The sequence below is a fragment of the Chionomys nivalis genome, chromosome 24, assembly GCF_950005125.1.
Source record: "Chionomys nivalis chromosome 24, mChiNiv1.1, whole genome shotgun sequence".
Taxonomy (NCBI): Eukaryota; Metazoa; Chordata; class Mammalia; order Rodentia; family Cricetidae; genus Chionomys; species Chionomys nivalis.
The window spans coordinates 3627703-3647711 of NC_080109.1; the positions used below are offsets into that span (position 1 = coordinate 3627703).

Here is a 20009-nt window from a genome sequence, read left to right on the forward strand (position 1 = left end):
AAAATTGCAGCTATGGAGCTGGAGAGATGGCTCAGAGATTAAGAGCACTCACTGGTTGCTCTTCCAGAGGACCTGGGCTTGATTCCCAGCACCCACGTGGTGGTTCACAAGAGTTTGTAATCCCATAGGATCTGATGCCCTCTTTTATTTTTATTTTTATTTTTATTGAGCTCTACATTTTTCTCTGCTCCCCTCCCTGCCTCTCCCCTCCCCTTCAACCCTCTTCCAAGGTCCCCATGCTCCCAATTTACTCAGGAGATCTTGTCTTTTTCTGCTTCCCATGTAGATTAGATCCATGTATATCTCTCTTAGGGTCTTTGTTGTTGTCTAGGTTCTCTGGGTTTGCGGTTTGTGGGCTGGCTTTCTTTGCTTTATGTTTAAAAAACACTTATGAGTAAGTACATATGATAATTGTCTTTCTGTGTCTGGGTTACCTCACTCAAAATGATGTTTTCTAGATCCATCCATTTTCCTGCAAATTTTAAGAATGCCATTTTTTTTCTGCTGTGTAGTACTCCATTGTATAAATGTACAACAATTTTCTTATCCATTCTTCGGTCGAGGGACATTTAGGTTGTTTCCAGGTTCTGGCTATGACAAACAATACTGCTCTGAACATAGTTGAGCACATGTCCTTGTGCTATGATTACGCATCCTTTGGATATATACCCCAAAGTGGTATTGCTGGGTCTTGAGGTAAGTTGTCTACTAATTTTCTGAGAAATTGCCATACTGACATTCAAAGGGGCTGTACCAGCTTGCATTCCCACCAGCAATGCAAGAGTGTTCCCTTTATCCCACAACCTCTCCAGCATAAGTTGTCCATTTTGGATCTTGTCCATTCTTACAGGTGTAAGATGGTATCTCAGAGTTGTTTTGATTTGCATTTCTCTGATGGCTAAGGATGTTGAACATTTCCTTAAGTGTCTTTCAGCCATTTTAGATTCTTCTGTTGAGAGTTCTCTGTTTTTAGGTCTGTACTCCGTTTTTTTTTTTATTGGATTATTTGTTCTTTTGATGACCAATTTCTTGAGTTCTTTGTATATTTTGGAGATGAGACCTCTATCTGATGTGGAGTTAGTGAAGATCTTTTCTCATTCTGTAGGCTGTCATTTTGTCTTATTGACCATGTCCCTTGCTTTACAGAAGCTTCTCCGTTTCAGGAGGTCCCATTTATTAATCGCCTCTCTCAGTGTCTGTGCTATTGGGGTTATATTTAAGAAGTGGTCTCCTGTGCCAATGCGTTCAAGTATACTTCCCACTTTATCTTCTATGAGGATCAGTGTGGCTGGCGTTATGTTATCTTTGATCCATTTGGACTTGAGTTTTGTGCATGGTGATGCCCTCTTAAGGCCTCCATGGGCACTACAAGTGTGTGGTGTACAGACATACATGAAGGTAAAACACCCATACACTTAAAATGTAACTACGGATCAAAATAAAGTACAGCCATCCTGTGATATATTATCTCAGACAATGCTGCTTTTTCTAAGCGCTCATCTTCCGTCTGCTCTAGTCAGTAAACTGTTCTGGCTTCGCTGGGATAAAGATCACACAGAAATCATGCCAGTTGTGAGCATACCAAACTGAAATGTGAAGAAACAGCTCTACAGGACACTTAGCATCCTTGAGAATGGAATTACATGCAAAGGAAGGTAATGCTAACTGCTAGGGTCCATTGCACTTTGTTATGTGTTGTTGGGGACAGCCTAGCATATTCTAAGCACAGGTTCTACCATCAAGGAATGGCCCCCGTCAGGGATCCAATTAAAGGGCTAGTTGAGCTGGTTTCACCAGACTGCAAAATGTTGTATTTGGATAAAAATTTGGCAGCAACAACAACAACAAAAAAACTAGGACATACCACAGAGAAACCTACATGGATGGACATTTTCCAACATTCCTGGCCAGGACACAAAATTAGATTCTTCTAAATTGAAAAAAAAAAAAAAACAAACAAAAAAACAAAACAAAAAAAACCTCTAAAACCTGCAGGACAAAGTAAGTAGGAAATGTGTTTCCCTGGGCCTCTGCAGGTGCGGTGGCACTCGGGCGATCCCAGGACTCATGCTGTGGAGATCTGAAGACTGCCTAGGCTAAATGAGACCCTGCCTTAAAAAAATGTTTTAAATTTATATTTCCAAACTTAGTATCACTTTCCAAGCCACGCAGCATGCAGTAACACTGATCTTTCCAGCAAGAATCTTTCAGTTTCTGTTGTTCTTGTTGATTTGGAACAATTTCCTACATTCTGTCACGTGACCCTAACCACAGCTTTGCAATGTAAAGGAAACAAAAGATAAAGAAAAATATCTCTAGTCCAAAGTCTATGCAATGTTAGCTTTTTTTTTTTCTTTCCTTTTGTAACATTTTAACTGCCTGTCCTGGATAATCGCAGAGTGGAATCTGCCCTACACCGTTTGTTTAAGGAAGGCACTTAGCTTGACCACGAGTCCCCTCTACTTGCCAGTAAGGGGAAATCTAGTGATGACCTGGCCGGTTGGAGCCAGTGCCAAAGGCCTAGTGTCTAGATTTGAAGGACACATTGTGACCCAGTTAGTAGATTTGAGCAAATGCCACAATTCTGAACTCATCTTGCTTTCTGCCTTTACTGTTTCTCAGCAAAACTGAGGCGAGCAAAAGTTCCACCCTGAGCCAGCAGCCTTCCCAGATGGTTGTCTCTTGGCTCAGATGGGTGGACCTGTGACACCTTAGAATAATCTAACTGTGGTTGCAATGCCATTGAACCAAAGCTCATGCTTACATAGTCAGCATTCATTTGTATTTGATCTGATTTTTATTTCTTCTTAAAGGAAGTAACAATCAAAAGGCCTCTGCTGGGCCAGTCATCTGGAGAGCAAGTATGAAATGGGTTCATTTTGCAGCATAGACTAATTAAATGACAATCCTCTTCTCCCAAATTATTTACAAAACTTTACCTTTGCCCAAGCCAAGAGCATTGAGTCATATAATGTGGCATTTAAATGACAATTTAAAACATATTTGAAAAATTACAAGTTTGGAAATAACATTTATTTTAAAATGTCTGGACTCAAAGGGAAGCTGAGGGAAATTATAACACTCTCAACTTGGAGAAGGCTCTTAAGACAGCAGCAAGGTCCCTGGACATGGGGTGTAACTGCCGGGTTGAACTCTATTAGACTGTGCAGGTCTCTGGGCTGGATGTTCACACCATCAAAAAGAAAAGGAAAGAATGAGAAGGGGGAGGGGAAAGCAGAGCAATGAGGATTTTACAGATTCTCACACTGCTTGTGATAAAGAACCACTTCTTATAAAAATTCTACTCAGTTATAGGTGTATTAATTTATAAAACACAATGGAAACAAATTACTAGATAAGCAAACATTTTAAAAGCTACATAAAAGAGCTGGGTATAGTGGCACACACTTTTTTTTTTTTTTTAAAAAAAAAAAACCTTTCTGTTTATTCTTGGTGTCTTTCACATCATGCGTCCCGATCCCCACCCATCTCCCTTTCCCTCACATTCACTCTCTGAAATCCCCCAAATAAAACAAAATAGAATTTAAGGTAAAAAAGAAAAAGAAAGAAGAAGAAGGCGGAAGAAAGGAAAATCTCACGATGGAAGCTGCAGTGTGGCAGAGTGAGTCACTCAGTGAGTCCCTTTATCCATACTTCTTTACATGCAGGTGTGTTCGTCTCAAAGACCCATAGGTGTGGCTGGAGGCCCCAGTCTTTGCTACACTACCAACTCTGTGCCCTCACTGGGACTCTTCCTGAACATCCCATTGCTGCCCTGTGTCATGGAGATCCTGTAGCCCTGGGTCCTTAAGACCCCGCCCCTAACCCGTGCTCCTCCAGATACAGATGAAGTGGATGTCACCGTGGGCCAGCGCTTAACCTTGGTTCTGGGCCTGGGTGGTTGCAGGGTTGGTCAGCCCATCGGCTCTCCCCTGTCTTCACGCCCTGGGTGGGTCTTCCATCATTGATCCAGCAAGTTCACCCTTGCATCTACGAGCAAGGGGTGGGGATCGGTACAGCCACACCTACACCTTCAGGACCAGCTCTACCATGTTGCCCGGCCCACTCTCCCAGGGACCGCCCCTAATAACGAGCACAGGGCACCGATGGCTCTTCTGCTCTGCTCTTATGGTCCCAGTCCCAGCTCTCCCAGCTGTGGGGCCTGAGGGTGGGGGAATATGTCCCCCATACTGCTGTTCTCCCGTCTTCCTCAGGCGTTGGCGGGTGGGTGAGTGAGGATATCTCTCCCACCCCCATGCTGTGGCACACATCTCTAATCTCAGCACTTGGGAGGTAGAGGCAGGCAGAGCTCTGAGTTCCAGACTAGCCAAGGCTACATAGAACAAAGAACAAAACAAAATGAAAAACAAAATAAAAACCAAACAAATAAAGCTTCATAAAACACAGCCCCCAGTTTTTGCTAGATTCAAAAGGCAGAAGCATTTCAATAACTATAAGCTAAGCAAACATAATATAGACAAAAGTTTCTTCTACGTGATAATCCCAGACTTTTGTATTTGGCGCAGACTAGCAACAGATAAACTGAGGCTCAGTTCTCAGTACCACTGATTTATAGAAAAGTATCCTTTGTTAACTTAAAATGATTTACACGTACAATCTAGGCTAAGCAAAAAAGCAGGTAGGTAAAGTAGTTCTTGTTAGACTTCTTACGCTGACTGCTCAGGAAGTAAGGAAATCTGAATAAATAATAATTAATAACTCTAGAGACTGATCTAGCACAGACCAAAGGGAATAGTGTACCAGGAATGGGAGCCTCTCTGCTTCTGCCTCCCACGGTGAGCACATCCACACGGATGTACATGAAGTAAGGTTCCTTCTGTACTCAGTGGTCCTCACCTACATGGACTAACTGCCTATCTTTAATATTTTCACCTCACGCTATTTCTTAACACTTGCCTCGCTCCCTCGTGTGTGTGTGTGTGTGTGTGGTCATATGAGCTAGGGCGGTGTGCATGTGCTGTGCTGTGTGTGTGTAGTCATATGAGCTAGGGGAGTGTGCATGTGCTGTGCTGTGTGTGTGATCATATGAGTGAGGGCAGTGTGCATGTGCTGTGGTGTGTGTGTGATCATATGAGTGAGGGCGGTGTGCATGTGCTGTGCTGTGTGTGTGTAGTCATATGAGCTAGGGGAGTGTGCATGTGCTGTGCTGTGTGTGTGTGTGATCATATGAGTGAGGGCGGTGTGCATGTGCTGTGCTGTGTGTGTGATCATATGAGTGAGGGCGGTGTGCATGTGCTGTGGTGTGTGTGTGTGTGTGTGTGATCATATGAGTGAGGGCGGTGTGCATGTGCTGTGCTGTGGTGTGTGTGTGTGTGATCATATGAGTGAGGGCGGTGTGCATGTGCTGTGGTGTGTGTGTGTGGTCATATGAGTGAGGGCGGTGTGCATGTGCTGTGCTGTGTGTGTGATCATATGAGTGAGGGCGGTGTGCATGTGCTGTGCTGTGTGTGTGATCATATGAGTGAGGGCGGTGTGCATGTGCTGTGCTGTGTGTGTGTGTGTGATCATATGAGTGAGGGCGGTGTGCATGTGCTGTGGTGTGTGTGTGTGGTCATATGAGTGAGGGCGGTGTCATGTGCTGTGGTGTGTGTGTGCTCTGATGCTGGCCTTCACCTCCCACATTATTTGAAACAGGGTTCTATATTCCGTGTTGGCTGGCCCCTGAGTGTCCTGAGCTGCACCTCTGTCTGCCTCTCCACAGCCCTGATTCCAGGTTTGCACCACAGAGTCTGGGTTCGTGTTGGCTTCTAGAGATACAGACTGCCAGTGTTTTACCCACTGAGCCAACAGCCAGCCTACATCATTCTTTGACGTGGGATGTCCTTCTGTATTTGTGTTGCTTTTACTGGCTAATGAATAAAGCTATTTTGGCCAACGGCTTAGCAGAATAAAGCCAGGCAAGAAATCCAAAGACATAGAGAGAGTAGGCAGACTCAGGCAGACACCATGCAGCTACCCAAGAAACAAGAGGTAACAAACCATGAGCCTTGTGGTAAAATAAAAAATAACAGAAATGGGTTAATTAAAATGTTAGAGCTAGCTAGGAATATGCTTACGCCATTGTCCAAGCAGGGTTGCGTAATTAACGTAGTTTCTGTGTGATTATTTGGAACTGGGTGGCCAGGTACGGACACACAGCTTCCACTTACAACTCTTCTCAAGCGTCATCAGACTAAGAAGGAACTGGTAGCTAGGTCTTTCTCCTAGATCTTAATGTGCCCTAAGTTTTTCACATTTGACACCGGGATCAACCACGGTATCTACTACAAAGACACCTTTGTTAATCCATGCTGATTTGAGTCAAAGTGAAATAATTTAAGGTCTTGGGAAGCTCTCAGATGTGGTATCTATACTTACATTTCTCCCTCCTCTCCTTCCTTCTTTTCCCCCTTCCTCTTTTTTCCTTCTCTGTTTCCCACTCCTTCTTTCCTTGACATTTTTTTTTTTGAGACAGTACTCCATGCTATAGCCCAGGCTGGTCTTGAACTCATGATCCACTTGTCTTAGCCTCCCCAAGTGCTAAGATTAAAGATATGGGTCACGGCACCTGACTGATTACAACTTTTCAGTACCCACTCACCTTCAACACACCCACACCGCTGGAAGGACTGGAGAAAGGTATGTTTTAAACCACGGCATTTGGCCAATAATTATTCTTGCCTATGAACACAAGACATTTTCCTTACAGTCGAATGGCTTGGAGCTAAAAAACCAAGACTTTTTATTTTTTTTTTGTTTTTGTTGGGGATAGAACCCAAAATGCCACGCATGCTACCAAAACCACAACCACACTGTCCCAAGTCTGTAGCCCCTCTCCTCTTTGGAAGCTTCCCTCTAGAGGTTAGGGCTGGGACTTTGGGACCTGGCATTTAGCCTCTCTGTTTTGAAGCTTTCCAGTGCTCAGAGAAGTAAAGGAGAGAGGTGAGCAGTATTTACTGGCGGTTCCAAGCAGCGGAGGGAAGCCCCTCGTCGGTATGAGGCCCAAACACTTAGCTGTGCTTTAAAGGCTGTACCTGTTGTCGATTTACTGAGACAATGGTTAAAACTTTCCCGTTACTCACAGAGATGCGGTCTAACTGAGTCTCAAAGTATTTCTCATACCTTGTTTCTGAAACTGTAACCCTCAGGGTTCACCAGGAGATGTTAATAACCAGATAAGCGTACATTTGAAATTAATGCATTTTCTGTGACTCAAAATTAACTGAAAAATGAATATGAGCTGATTCTAGTAAGTTCAGCAATGTAGTGGCATCTCTACAGAATATTTTTAAATGGGGAGTTAAGAGAACCAGGAAATGAGCAAATTTGGAAAGAAATGGTGGAAAACAAGACCATCCAGGGCTAAAGCTGAGGACGTCAGCACAAGGCGGTCTTTTTTTAGGACGACAAGCACTCAGTGCGGCCACCTGGAGCAAGTTTCCCAGGCTTAGCTGATCCCTGAAAGCGAGTGCCAGCTGAAGCAAACTTCCAGGACCTCATTATCCCTTATTTAGAACGAGTAAATGGCTCCTCTGTTCGCCTTCGTGCTCATCTGTGAGATGGGCAGTTTGTCCCCCCAGCTTTCTGCTCTGGATGACAGTTCTGCGTGAGATAGGAGTTAAGCTTATGCCAGCAGTGTGTTTGGCCGACGATGTGCCTTTGCTACGTGCTTGTGGCTCTGTGACTTCTGCTTGTGTTCTTACATTGGATGTTGTCACTTTAGGTTGCTGCCTCTGTGACCTTTGAGCTACTATATTCTGAATGTCTCGTACCCCTTGGAGAGCAAGAAGCATGGTTCTTGTTTCCCTTCCGTTCCCATTGGCTCAGATCCTATGTGTGGCGTAACATGTAAACTCAGCAACCAACAATAACTGGGGAAAAGTGATGCTCTGCAAGGTCAATAAAAGGCACCAAATATCTCATCTTAGGAAACAAAATGACGTTTATTGAAATGCATGTAGATAAATTATCGCCAGCATAAACTGCTAATGGAGTTTTCAACATGGATTCCGTTAACTTTTAAAATGAAGTGAGCCTTTGAAGGTCCATTGTCTCATAAGAAAAATATTATATTTCTTTGCTCGGATAAAGTCTTTAAAAAAGCAAATCAGCTTTGAAATGTTCTTTAAACGTCTCCAGCCTATGAATATATAATAAAACAAAAATATATTAAAAAATATAACTGTTTTGTTTAAAAAAGAAGAACTAAATATGAATTATGTAAAGGTAAGATATACGGGAAGATTATACATGTGAAATTCTAAAATTTTCTCTTATTTTATTAGTATACACTAAAGTACTTAAGAAACAATAAAAACAACAACAGAAATAATAAATTACAGCTGATCTTAAAATAAAGCAGTAGTTTTACTTTTAATACTTAGGGCAAAGGTCAAACAAAATAAACAATTTTTAATAAATCTGATTCCAGTCAGTTAGAAATATGGTCAAAAGTGGATTTTCATTTTCAGTTAGGACTAAGTGTCATTTTAAGAACTAAATTTCAAATTTTAATTTTAAAACTAAAATTAATAAATAGAGTAAGAATATGGGGATCACTGGCGCATCATACAGGCCAGCGGGCATTAACAGTGAGCTCTCTATGTGTCTTTCGGAACTTGTAGGCAGGTGACTTATGGGTACTCAATGTCAACTTCATGCTCCACGCTGACCTGTTTGGATGCCCCCAGGTGCTGCTGCTGCCCCTCTCCAATGGAGAGTCTGTTGAAGGGGATTATCTTCATGGTGGTCTCCTTCATGGAATACCAGCGGGTTTTCCACGTGGCCCAAATGATGCCATTGTCATAGCCATTCGGAGTCGAGGCCTTTGAGTACGTGCCCCCTGCAATGAGTCGGAAGGACATGCGTTTTTTCCCCTGAAATTCCTCCCCTCGGGGTCCCTAGAATCATCATCCCCTTTAGAGCCTTTCCTCCCGACACACACATACCTGAAGTGTGTGCATTATTTCCAAGGCTGGAATACCTCTGCCTGCCTCTCTCTCTCCTCTCTCTCTCTCTCTCTCTCTCTCTCTCTCTCTCTTTCTTCTCTCTCTCTCTCTGTTCCCATCTGTCTTTGTCTCCATCTCTGTCTTTCTCTCTCTCAGCTACTGGAAGCAAGCCATCTGCATTCTGGTTACTATGGTAAAACCCACAAATTCCTGATCAGGTGGTCTGACACCGTATAAGAGTGTAATCTTGGTAATAAAAGATTCTATAAGGTCTGTAGAAAGGGTCTCTAGAAAGTTGTCTTCTGACATCACTGTGCAGTTTCTTGTCCGTAGACAGGGCTGTACTCTAATTTCTTAAGAGTCTTTAGAATTCCTGGGGTCTCTCTGTTCATAACTGCTAGGTGGTTGGTGAAATCAGTGTTCTAAGCCCTTTCGGCCTTATAGAAACCTTTGCCTCCGCCATCGATCCCCAAGCTGGACCCCTCTCTGAAGCTTTTGTGAGTCTTTGCTCTCACGAGCACTTCTTTGCCTCTTATTCCATTTCTCCCGACATCTGTTCGCTGGCCACCGTTTTTATCTGACACATGCATGGTTCACGGACAGCTGAGCCAGGGTAACGTGTCCACGAGCATGGATATGGCTACGCTAGTCCATCTACATCATCCATACACATGGTAGGTCCAAAGGAGACACCGCTGCCCCAAATCCCAACCCAGACAATGAGAGTTCCAGCACAATAAGCCAACACTGATGTCTTCTAGGAGGAGAAGGGAGTATAGAAGTGACCGCTGTAGGCAGAAGCTTAATATTATTAAGATAATGCCAATGGGTAGTTAGTGTTATTCTATTCTGATTTCAAGTAAAGAGCTATAAAATAAAAAACCATATTGTGTTTACTGTAATTCTTCATCTCTCTGCTTCTCTTTATCACCCAGCCATTAAGCATCCATTACCCATTACTCATAACTGAAGAAAAACATTACCTTGGTAATAAATTCCATTGAGGTGACCAGCATGACATTTGTTCATCCACCAACCGGACCCATCCTGCTCGGCACAGTTGCCTTCAAACTTATCGTTGTCGTTGTCCCAGGTGCTGAACTGCATGCCGTTGTGGGACGTGAAGAACTTATCGCTGGGGTCATCACCGAAATCGTAGCCATCAAAGGCATCTCCAGCATCTCCCCCGATGAAGTAGGCGTAGGTCAGGCGGTATTTGTCAGATTCAGGACCCACCCTGAACATGGCATAGTCTGCAGTGCTGTGAGGATGGAATGGAGGATGGCGTATCTTCAGTCACAAGACCAGAGAAGACAAATGGAGTGAGGGTTTCTGCAAATCTAGGCAATGCCTGTGTACACGGTCCAGAGCTCATCCCACCACCCAGAATGGATATAAAAGCCTTCAGGGAATCCCAGAAAAGCTAAAAAGCCACACGCTTAGGTTTTAGTCACAGGATCGTAATATCAGATGAAAACACTTGGGGAGGTCTAGTTATTTCTTCTTTCTTTTGTTACCACTGTGCACCATTATCATATGTCTACAGCAAGGGAACCCATGCCCCAGAGAGGGAGGAGGCAGGTGCCATTGTCCACCAGCACCACTTGAAGGCTTGCCTTCCACAGAGCTGTGAGGGACTGGCCCAAAGACTTTCTAGAACATCCCAGAAGCCCTGGACCCTGTGTGATGCACGGAATGAGAGCCACAAGAGCCACAGACAAGTCCTCGGGAAAACTTGTGAAGGAAGCTATAGTTTCTGCAGAGCAGAGAGAATCACCGCCCTTTGTGAATAAATAGAGATTTTCAGAAAATATCTAAGTTCTTCCCTAATACTTTGCACTTGGGAAATGGAGGATATTCACATAGGAAAAGGCTGACCAAGAAGCAAACGTCCTCCTGCAAAGAACCTGGATACAGTTTTTGCATCTGTCGGACTGTTTTGTGGTTGGTCCACTGCCCATTTGCAGCAAAAACATTACAAGAGAAAGTGAAAGTCCCTTCCACACCCTACCTGGTCCTGCCATTCCAGTCTTTGAGCTGGATTCTCAGTGCGTAGGGGATGGTCGATTGCATGCTTATCAGATGAATCTTCTCATTGCCCAGCCAGAACTCTGTGGTGCCGGTGGGAGATAGGTGTCCAAACCCTTCCTTGTACTGAATCCAGTTCTTCTTGAAATCCACACTGCCATCAAGCCTCTAGTTGCAGCAGCGTGGACAAGAGGAGAGGGCAGACGATTTGTGCGTGTAAAGAAACAACATTCAAAACGTGGAGGTTATGATTCTGCCCATGGCCAGCTAACCGACCTTGTGCAAATTGCTTCCATTTCATCGCCTACCAGATGGACAAAGATGTTCTGAGGAATGTAAATATCACACACCTGCACACACACACACACACAAGCATACACACAAACACACACACACACAAACACACATACACACACACAAACACACACATACACACACAAACACGCATACATACACACACATACACACATACACACACACAAACACACATATACATACACACAAACACACATATACACACATACATATACACAGACAAACACACACACACGCCTGCTGCATGTTTAATCCTACATTAAGGAGAGGGTTTTTTTTTTCTCGTTGTTTTTAGTTTTGTTTTTGTTTTGGTTGTCGGTTTTCTGAAAGCCCACAGACATCCTCAGAATTCATATTTGGTAACACAGTACACTGCTCAATCACACCCCAATAATCAGCCCTGCAGGGGATGCTGCATGACAGGAAGTATACAAGGTTTTAAAAAAAAAAAGACTAGTTTTGCAGTGGCTACCAGGTAGGCAGATGCCTAAAATAAAATAAAAATAAAGAGGAGGAGAGGCTTTAGTTACTGTTGATGGCCAGCCTTAGCTCTCGATCTGAGGGAAGTGGCCTCTTCCACGCCTTCACTAAAGGACCTGGCATCCATGACCGTATAACATGTGACAGCAGAATAATGTACTCATTACTTAGGTGGTCTCATGCCCCAGCGTCTCTTCTACAAGTTCAGGGGAGAATACGGCTGGCCTCAAAGAGGCTACAGTGAGGGTTATGTGGGCCAATGTTCACAGGGTGCTTACAGAGGTGTCCAGAGCACCGTGGACATTATTTAATATAGATGCCAGCAGAGGCAGTTACCTTCTGCAACACTGTCCAGCCATTTCCAGATCCATCGATTTCACAGTACACTAAGAACTGCTGTTTCGACTTCAGAGGCCGGATGAAGTAAAGCCCGCTTTCTTTGGCACCCTTGTTGGCGATTTCCTGGCAATCTGATGAAGAAGAATCCAATATCAGTGCTGCAGCAGCTTGGGACCCAGGTAACAGTCTTGGCTGCCTCCCTAGGCTTTCCTATCACCATTCCTTCCAAATTAGTGATTAGCTCCCAAGAAAGCTCTCGGCAGCTGGATCCTGAGATTTAAGATTAAGGCCAGAAGCTTTCCAGACTTGCTATGCCTTGCACGATGGCTTTTATCTTGGCTGCTTGCTTTGATGACCCTAATCCCGGGATAAATTTCCTTCCTACCTTTCCCAGTTGTGTCGTGGATCTGCACGGTGTCCTTGCAAGGTTCCTGGCACTGATCTTCAAGCTGGGCTACCTTCTGTTTCAGGTTCGTGATCTTCTGGTTATTTGAAGTATACATATCTTGTAAATACCTAGAAACAGAGCCATGTGGTAACAGGGTGAGCCCGTTCTTTCAGAAGAACACACTTTTATTCTTTTCTGTCGGAAATGCTGTTTTATTTTCTCGAGCACTCCTCTGCGATAGTCTACTTCATTCTTGGGAAACTGCAAAATTTCAGATTGCCAAATTAAATTGAACCTTTTGGGGAAAGAAAAATAAAATCCTAATCCATTTCAGCAGGAGGGTCATTGGGACTTGGAGGTGGCAGGCCGTCTCAACCTTGAACACAAACACCAAAGTCCCTGTCAATAAACAAAGGTCACTGTAGGAGGCTTTTCTGCCCTCTCCCTTTTCTATGAGGGGACTTGGGTGCTAACGTGTGGGTGGGAGGCCTGGCTAAGTAGTAGCTCACACAGGCCGTGCAGGGCCTTCCATCTGGTCTATAACTTAGGTGGGAAGGGCACCTGGGAAACTAACCATGCAGCAGTAGCTACTTTCCCTTCCTATTTCCATATCTCTAGAAAACACCCCCCGGGGAAAGTGAGGAATTTTGTCTTGGTTGTCCCTCACACAGTTGCTTATGAATATTCAGAAATGACAGATCGCTATGAACAATGCGTAAACTACCGTGTCTGTCTTTGAAGTAAGGCAGAGGGACAAATTATTGGACCACTTTGCTCCTCTGTTCTGAAAAATTTTCTCATAATGGTTTCCTTATACTTTAATGAAGAACAAAAGCAGTGGAAATTGGAACAATAATTCAATTTACATAAACTATAGATTAATGGAATTTTTAATGACAGTTGTAGCAACAGCAGTACTTTCTCATAGCAGAAAGGCGAGAGATATGTTTGAGGCCTCTTCTCCCCAGCTACCGTCTAGCTCTGTTTCCGATGGCGCTGTGATCTCAGCTTTGGGGACAACAGGGCAGGAGTTCAGACTGCACCCAAGGGCCCAGAGTTCCTGGGAAGTTAGGATTGAGCACAGAGGGCAGAGGGCAGCTCCGGGGCCATGTGCTGTGGTCAAGGGGCTGCAAGATGTTTCCTTTCTCCACCTTTGACAAGATTTGCTAGAGGAGCCAAGTCCCTTCTCCTGTCTGCTTTCTTTTTTTTAAATTGTTTTTATTGAGCTATCCATTCTTCTCCGCTCCTCTCCCTCCCCCCTCCATACCCCCTCTCATGACCCCCACACTCCCAGTTTACTCAGGAGATCTTGTCTCTAGGCTCTTAGGGGCCTCTTTGTTGTGTAGGTTCTCTGGGGTTGTGGACAGCAGGTTAATGCTGCTTTGGTGACATATTTGTGAAGAGGATTGTATTTCCACACCCCAATTCCCATGCATTTGGTTTTACCTTGTAAGGGGATGGGGGCCATTCAGGCAAACAGGGCCAGGATGGCGTTTGAAGACATTTTTGATAAGCTTTCTCTGAAGTGGTTATTTATTATTTTTTAATTACAAGTTGGTACAACTTATTTTGTGCTAGAAGTTCCTAGATCCACGGAGTTCATGCCAATTTGATATTTTGAATGAAAGATACATTCCCAGATCACTTTCTGTGAAATGTGCAATAATGAAGTAAAGTCTCAATCTGCCGTGGAGAGCAAATTAAAACCTAGACACTCACCGAATACTTGTCTCGTGTGTCAGGATCAGCGTCTCGTATTTCATAATTTCTTCTGTCATCTTCTTCGACTTCTGAGTGGCACTCTCTACCATACCTGTGACATAGGACCAGAGACAGAGGAACCACTTAAGCAAATAGCTCAGCTGAAGGCAGAGAAGGTAACCCCTCCGCGGGCTTTCTCACTTGGCTTTGGGGGTTGGTCGGGGTTGTAGTAAACTTGGATTGTTTTGATCAGTTCTTTGGCTTCTGCGGTTCTGTTTTCGGCACTGGTTAAGATTTCCTCCATATCCCGGAGGTCTTTGTCCACATCGTTTTGGTAAGTGGTCAGGAAGTCTGAGATGCCACAGGTGGTGGGGCAGTAACTTCCCTGCAATTCAATGAGGAGGTGACTGAATACCCCAAGAAGAGGAGTCTCAAATCCTATACAGAAATGTTAAAGCTTAAGACGTCAACTGGAATCTGAAAGAACTGCCTTGCTTTCCCATCCTCCTCTCGTTCCAGGAAAGGGGGTGACGAAGAGACCACTTACGAATCTCTCATCTAAGATGCAGCAGTTGTCTCTGGTAGCAACATACTGTGGGGGAAAACACAAACATTTTGCTAGTAGTGCCGATTGTTTCTCATATTTTGCGTTTAAAACAATATGGCTTTTGAAGGGTACTCACCGCCAGGCCCGCCGGAGAGAACAGTAATAGCGTGCAGCAGAGAATGAAACTCGGGGGCTGCAAGAACCAATTCATGGCGTCCGGGTGTTCTGGCATTCCCAGCCCCTCACAGCCAGCACTGTGACTTCTTGGGCTCTCCTAGGTCTTTTATGTGAGTTGCCAGTCTGGGCGGGACTAAGGGTGGCTGGAACTGGTCACGGGGCCTCTTTACCAGAAAGCGTGGGCTCTTTCTGCTCGTCCTGGTTCCCTCTGTGCTCTGCCTGATTTCCAGCTTTTGCGCACAGGTGTAAGCTCCTCCTTTTGGGCTCAGCCCAACCTGTATCCCCAGACTGCAGGCATCTGCAAAAGCCAGCAGAGCACTGGCTGCTGCTCAGAGGAGGGAGGGAGGCTGCGTGATGCAACTGCTTCCAGTACACCACCACCAGGAGAACAAACACAGCCTTCTGACCCGCCCAGTACAAACCCGGCCTATTCTGAGGTCTGGCTTGCTGAAGCCACAGGCATTATCAAAAACTTGAGTCCAGGGACAAGGTGACACTATCATTTTTAACCTGTGACTATCACAGGAGGTGACTTTTCCTTCCTCCATGCCTCACTACTGTATTCCTATGAATGGATCATGTTGGAAATGGTTTCCTGTCCATCTGTGCTGTCCTTTTCTCTCAGGTCAAGTCCCATTTAGTTTTGCTCTCAACTTGTCTGAGAGCTGAAAGGGAGGCTGGCTCCCGTCTGCTGCAAAGGGGAAGGGGCCATGGGTTCACTGGTTTGACCCAAAGCCCCACCCATTTCCTGGAGGGAAAGCCTGGAGTCAGAGAAACCCACCTCCCACATACCTCGTTAGGAGCCATTCCGAAGGAGCAGGGACAGAGACTCTGAGAAGGTCTTTGTGGGGGAAAAGGCACTGTCACCTCTCTTTGACAATGGCAAGCAGCTGTGGCACTAACACTAAGTGTGTGCGGTTGCTCTCCTTCTGCCGGGACACCCAGCTTGCTGCAAACTGTAACGAGCTGTGTGACTGGGAGAAAGGCATCTAATCTGAAAGACGTACTAACGTTTTGATATTTGACTTGGAGTTTTCACAAAGCCGCGTCTGCTTTGATATAAAAACCAAATGTTTGGGCTCTGTAATTAGTCAGAAGTCATCTGAACAAAGGGAACTTGTCTAACCAAAAATGTGGCCATTTCTTTTTCCTGACTGGCTCCCTGTCTACTTCAGTCACTTCTTGCTACGAGCCATTTGCCATCTTCTCTCAGAGGAGATCTGACTGTGCCATTCGGCCCCTTGGTAATCCCATCTCCAGTCACGGTGAACACTAACCACACCTTTGCCTCCTAGACTTAAAGACCCTTGGTAACCCTCATCTCCTGTCACAGTGAATGCAAACCACACCATTGCTGCCTAGACTTGCTGCTTTTTACCTTGTGCATCCCGAGTCTTTCCTGAAGGACCCTCCCAGCAGTCCTAGTTCTTTCTTGTCGCCTACTCTTTTGGAGGGGAGGGGCCTGGTTTGCCAAGATTCATAGGAACTACTGAAAAAAAATTCAAAAAAATATTTTTTCAAAAAAAAAATTTTTGAAGAACCTGATTTTCAAAAAAAAAAAAAAAAAGTCCCAATAAGCCAGAACTCCTGCTTCCTGGAGGTTGGTCCCCTCTAATACAGCATCCTTCCAAAGCACTGGATCCAGCTCTCTGCATTTGCAGGACTTATAAGAACCTTGCATTGTAGAACCTACTAAGCCACCAGCAGAAACTTAGCTTTGGCTAGAGCACCTAGCAGAGGAGCAAGAGCTAACCCTAACTACTGACCGCCTGCAGGGGCTGGGGCTCAATGTCAGCTCTCCAGAACTCTGGAGTTCTCTGAATTGCAAACGTAAATGAGGCTCCTCATCTGCTGCTAAATGGAAGCGCGACGGCATTTGCATTTTTTTGGAGAAAATGGTGATGGAATGTATAAACAACCCAGAGGCGTCCATGTTTTCCAGAGGACACTGGCGGTTCCCATTGCTATCTCTGCGGCAGGGAGCAGAGCCATGTTGGGCAAGGATACTTTATTCTATGCCGTTACAATTCTGAAAAATGTACATATTATCTAATCAAAATGCACAGGGGTCGGCCACTTGCAGTGATTTATTTGTTGGGCTGACAGTTGCTTCTTGACTGTTACTAAGGTTGTTGTTAGCTACTGAGTATTCAACCCAGGGCCTTCCTCTCAACGTACGCTGACTTTTCTGGTTTGATTGGAAAAGGATGACTAAAACATCGATTTTACCGAGTAGAGAGCCCAGGTGGAAAATATACCACCTGTAGTTGCTAAGGAGGCTGGAGTCCATGTGCCTGAGCTGGGATCCCATCTCTAGGCTTGACTGATTAGGTGTCCCCTAGTCTCCCCGTATTTATAACTTGTCAGTAGAACAGAAATAATACTTCTACTCTTAGCGATCTCACCGGAACTCAGCGGGTGATGCACCGAGTACATAGATTTGATAAAGTACATTGTGCTTTCAAGGCTTACAATGTACAGGGGGGTTTTAGGCAACTTGTATAAACAGAGATTTATTTCTGTAGTTTTAATAGGAATTCTTCCTGGTAATCTGTATTCATAAAAAATGAGCTTTGCTGCAACTATAGAATGTTCTCTTCTAGAAAAGACCTGTGTGACTAACTACCATCTAGAAGGTTCCACAGACAAGAGAGCTCTGGGTTACCTCCGAAAGGAACACACCCCTCACAGATAGAGTGCTGAGAAGCCTACCACCGATGCCTCACGAGCAGGCGTGTGACCGTGTCAGAGCCACCTGTAGATGCATCTTTGCGACAAACAGTGGAATACACTGACCTGAATTTCAGGCCACAGTCCTTGGCACAGGTTAGGTATTAGGCTCCCAACCTCAAAAATTCTATGAGTACAACACAGGTAAAACTGATCAGCTGAACATTTTAAAAAACTGTATCTTATCCAATAATTAAAAAAAGAGTGTTACTGATGTTTATTCCGTGTGTATGAGTGCCGGTTTGCACAATCGCATACATAGTACCCTGTGTATGCCAGGTACTGGGAAAGGCCAGAAGAATCCCCTGAAGCTAGTTATGGACAGCTGTGAGCCACCATGTGGCCAGGAACAGAATGCGGATCCTCTGCAAGAGCAGCAAGTGCATTTGACAGCCAAGCAACCCTTTGGGCCCTAAATCAAAGCACCTTTGTTCTTTTTAACTAGATTAGAATCAAAAATGTATTATCAGAATTTTAAAAAAAGGAAAGACTGACATTTTGCTAGTTTCAAGCCCCAGATCTAGTGACCTACATTGGTCTTGCATTCCTTGATAACACTTCGGTTAATTATATTTGACTAACTGCGCCCCTCCGTGTTTGGGCCACCCTTTTCCCGATAAATGATAAATGATTAATGAATTCCTAGGGAAATCTTAGCCAGAATTCCCTCTACTTTATGTTTGTTTGTAGAGAAAACATTAGATGTTTCACATAAGCCAAAATAATAATGTACAATGATTCAGAAGGCACAGGCTTGTTTGCGAGAGCAAGAATCGTCCAAGAATCTGTCACCCAGCTGTGTTCTGCCTTGAGCATGTGGAAAGCTATGAACAGGCATCCCATGCACTAGTGACTTTTTCTGAGTCCCTGTCTGCTCAGTTTCACTCCAGAAGGTGTCTGCTGAACTTGACTCGGAGCATCAGTTTACCAACAAAGATGACACCGTGTCCTGATGACCTGATATTAGCTTCAAAGTCTGCTAAGAGCCCCCAGTTTGGAGAAGCTTCTTCATGCTCATGCCACACCGCAGCTCAGGGGTTTCTGTTTGTGTGTCCTGGGTTCAGAGCTTAGAATGAGCCTACAAGGTAGACCTGAAATTCAGCATGAGGAGCGTCACACGAGGGGCATATGGCATAGCCACTCACTGCGCCAGGTCGGGGATTTAACCCTGGGACACAAACCCATGTTACCCACTGTCTGTGAGATTCACCACGGTTGGTTCTGAACTTGCTCACAAAGCATTTCCTTTTTGTTTTTTAGTGGAAAAAGGAATTTTTCCCTTTATTGAAAATAGATTCCCCCCCCTCACACAACAATATCTTGATTATGGTTTCCCCTTCTTCCACTCCTACCAGTTCTTCCCCACCTCCCCTCCCGCCCACATTCACCCCCCTCCTGTCTCTCATTAGAAAACAAACAGGCTTCTAAAGGACGATGATAAGATACAATAAAGTGAAACAAAAAATCAATGGGCTGGAGAAATGCCTCAGCATTTGAGAGCATGGGCGCTCTTCCAGAGGACCCAGGTTCAATTCCCAGCACCCCACCCACACGGCAGCTCACACATTTGCAAAACCAGATAGGTCAGAAGCCCAAATATTTGCTGAAAGTTTTGCAAGAAAGACAGGGGTACAAGCCAGTTTGGCTCAGAATCACTGCAGCTAGAGCTTCCTGAGCACGGCCTGTTTGTAATGTTCAGTGACTAGGACGAGCTCAATCGTGAGGAAGCAGACTTAGAACAGTGTGTTTCACCCGCTATAAACAGTGACCAAGATCCAGGAAACCCATTGCTTAACCATCCACCCCCACGACTGGGTCAGACACCTCAACATGCCCAGATGAGCATTCCTGTGGATCGCATGGACTGAAGGTTAGAGTAGCCACTGCTGCCTCTAACTCAGACGAGAAATGATATAAAATTATCCTTAAGACCGGCCTTTAAGATGTTCCTTCAGTTTGGTTACAGTTATTCACCCCAAGCGGCCGTTATCCTCACATCTACACCCAGCACCGTTTTCCAGGCCCAGTTCAATATGAACACGATGAAGGCCCTGTTGTCAGGTGACATTTGAGAGGAAGGAATAAGGCAATCAAAGGCTGCCTAATTGCTCATCAGATGAGAGCACCTGCTGTCCTACCTGAAGAGCTGAGTTCAGTTCTCAGAAACAGAGGGAAGAAGAGAACCAACTTCTGAGCAGATTGTCCTCTGATCTCCACAGGTGTCTCGTGGCACTTACACATAAACAATTGATGTGTGTGTAGTGTGATATTTTAGAAAAGCTAAAAAGAGGCAATAAAGAAAATATCATATAACATCAACTACTGAGAAACTCTGGGGACAAAAGTTGAGGAAACA

The 20009-nt window shown here is 44.7% G+C and overlaps 1 protein-coding gene across 2 annotated transcripts; it reads right to left on the bottom strand.

Annotated features, from left to right (window-relative positions):
* Positions 1-7945: 7945 nt before the first annotated feature.
* Positions 7946-15170, bottom strand: Fgg (fibrinogen gamma chain). Of its 2 annotated transcripts, XM_057757094.1 has the most exons (10): positions 14883-15170; positions 14747-14791; positions 14401-14584; positions 14218-14311; positions 12496-12626; positions 12108-12241; positions 10960-11144; positions 9932-10209; positions 8673-8842; positions 7946-8140 (listed from the first exon to the last, which is right to left on the bottom strand). In XM_057757094.1, exons 1-10 carry the CDS (start codon positions 14976-14978, stop codon positions 8126-8128), a joined length of 1332 nt encoding a protein of 443 aa, XP_057613077.1. In that variant the 5' UTR covers positions 14979-15170; the 3' UTR covers positions 7946-8125. The 2 variants fall into 2 exon arrangements, with proteins under 2 accessions (XP_057613077.1, XP_057613075.1); XM_057757092.1 differs by lacking the exon at positions 7946-8140 and having other exon boundaries at positions 8253-8842.
* Positions 15171-20009: the final 4839 nt, after the last annotated feature.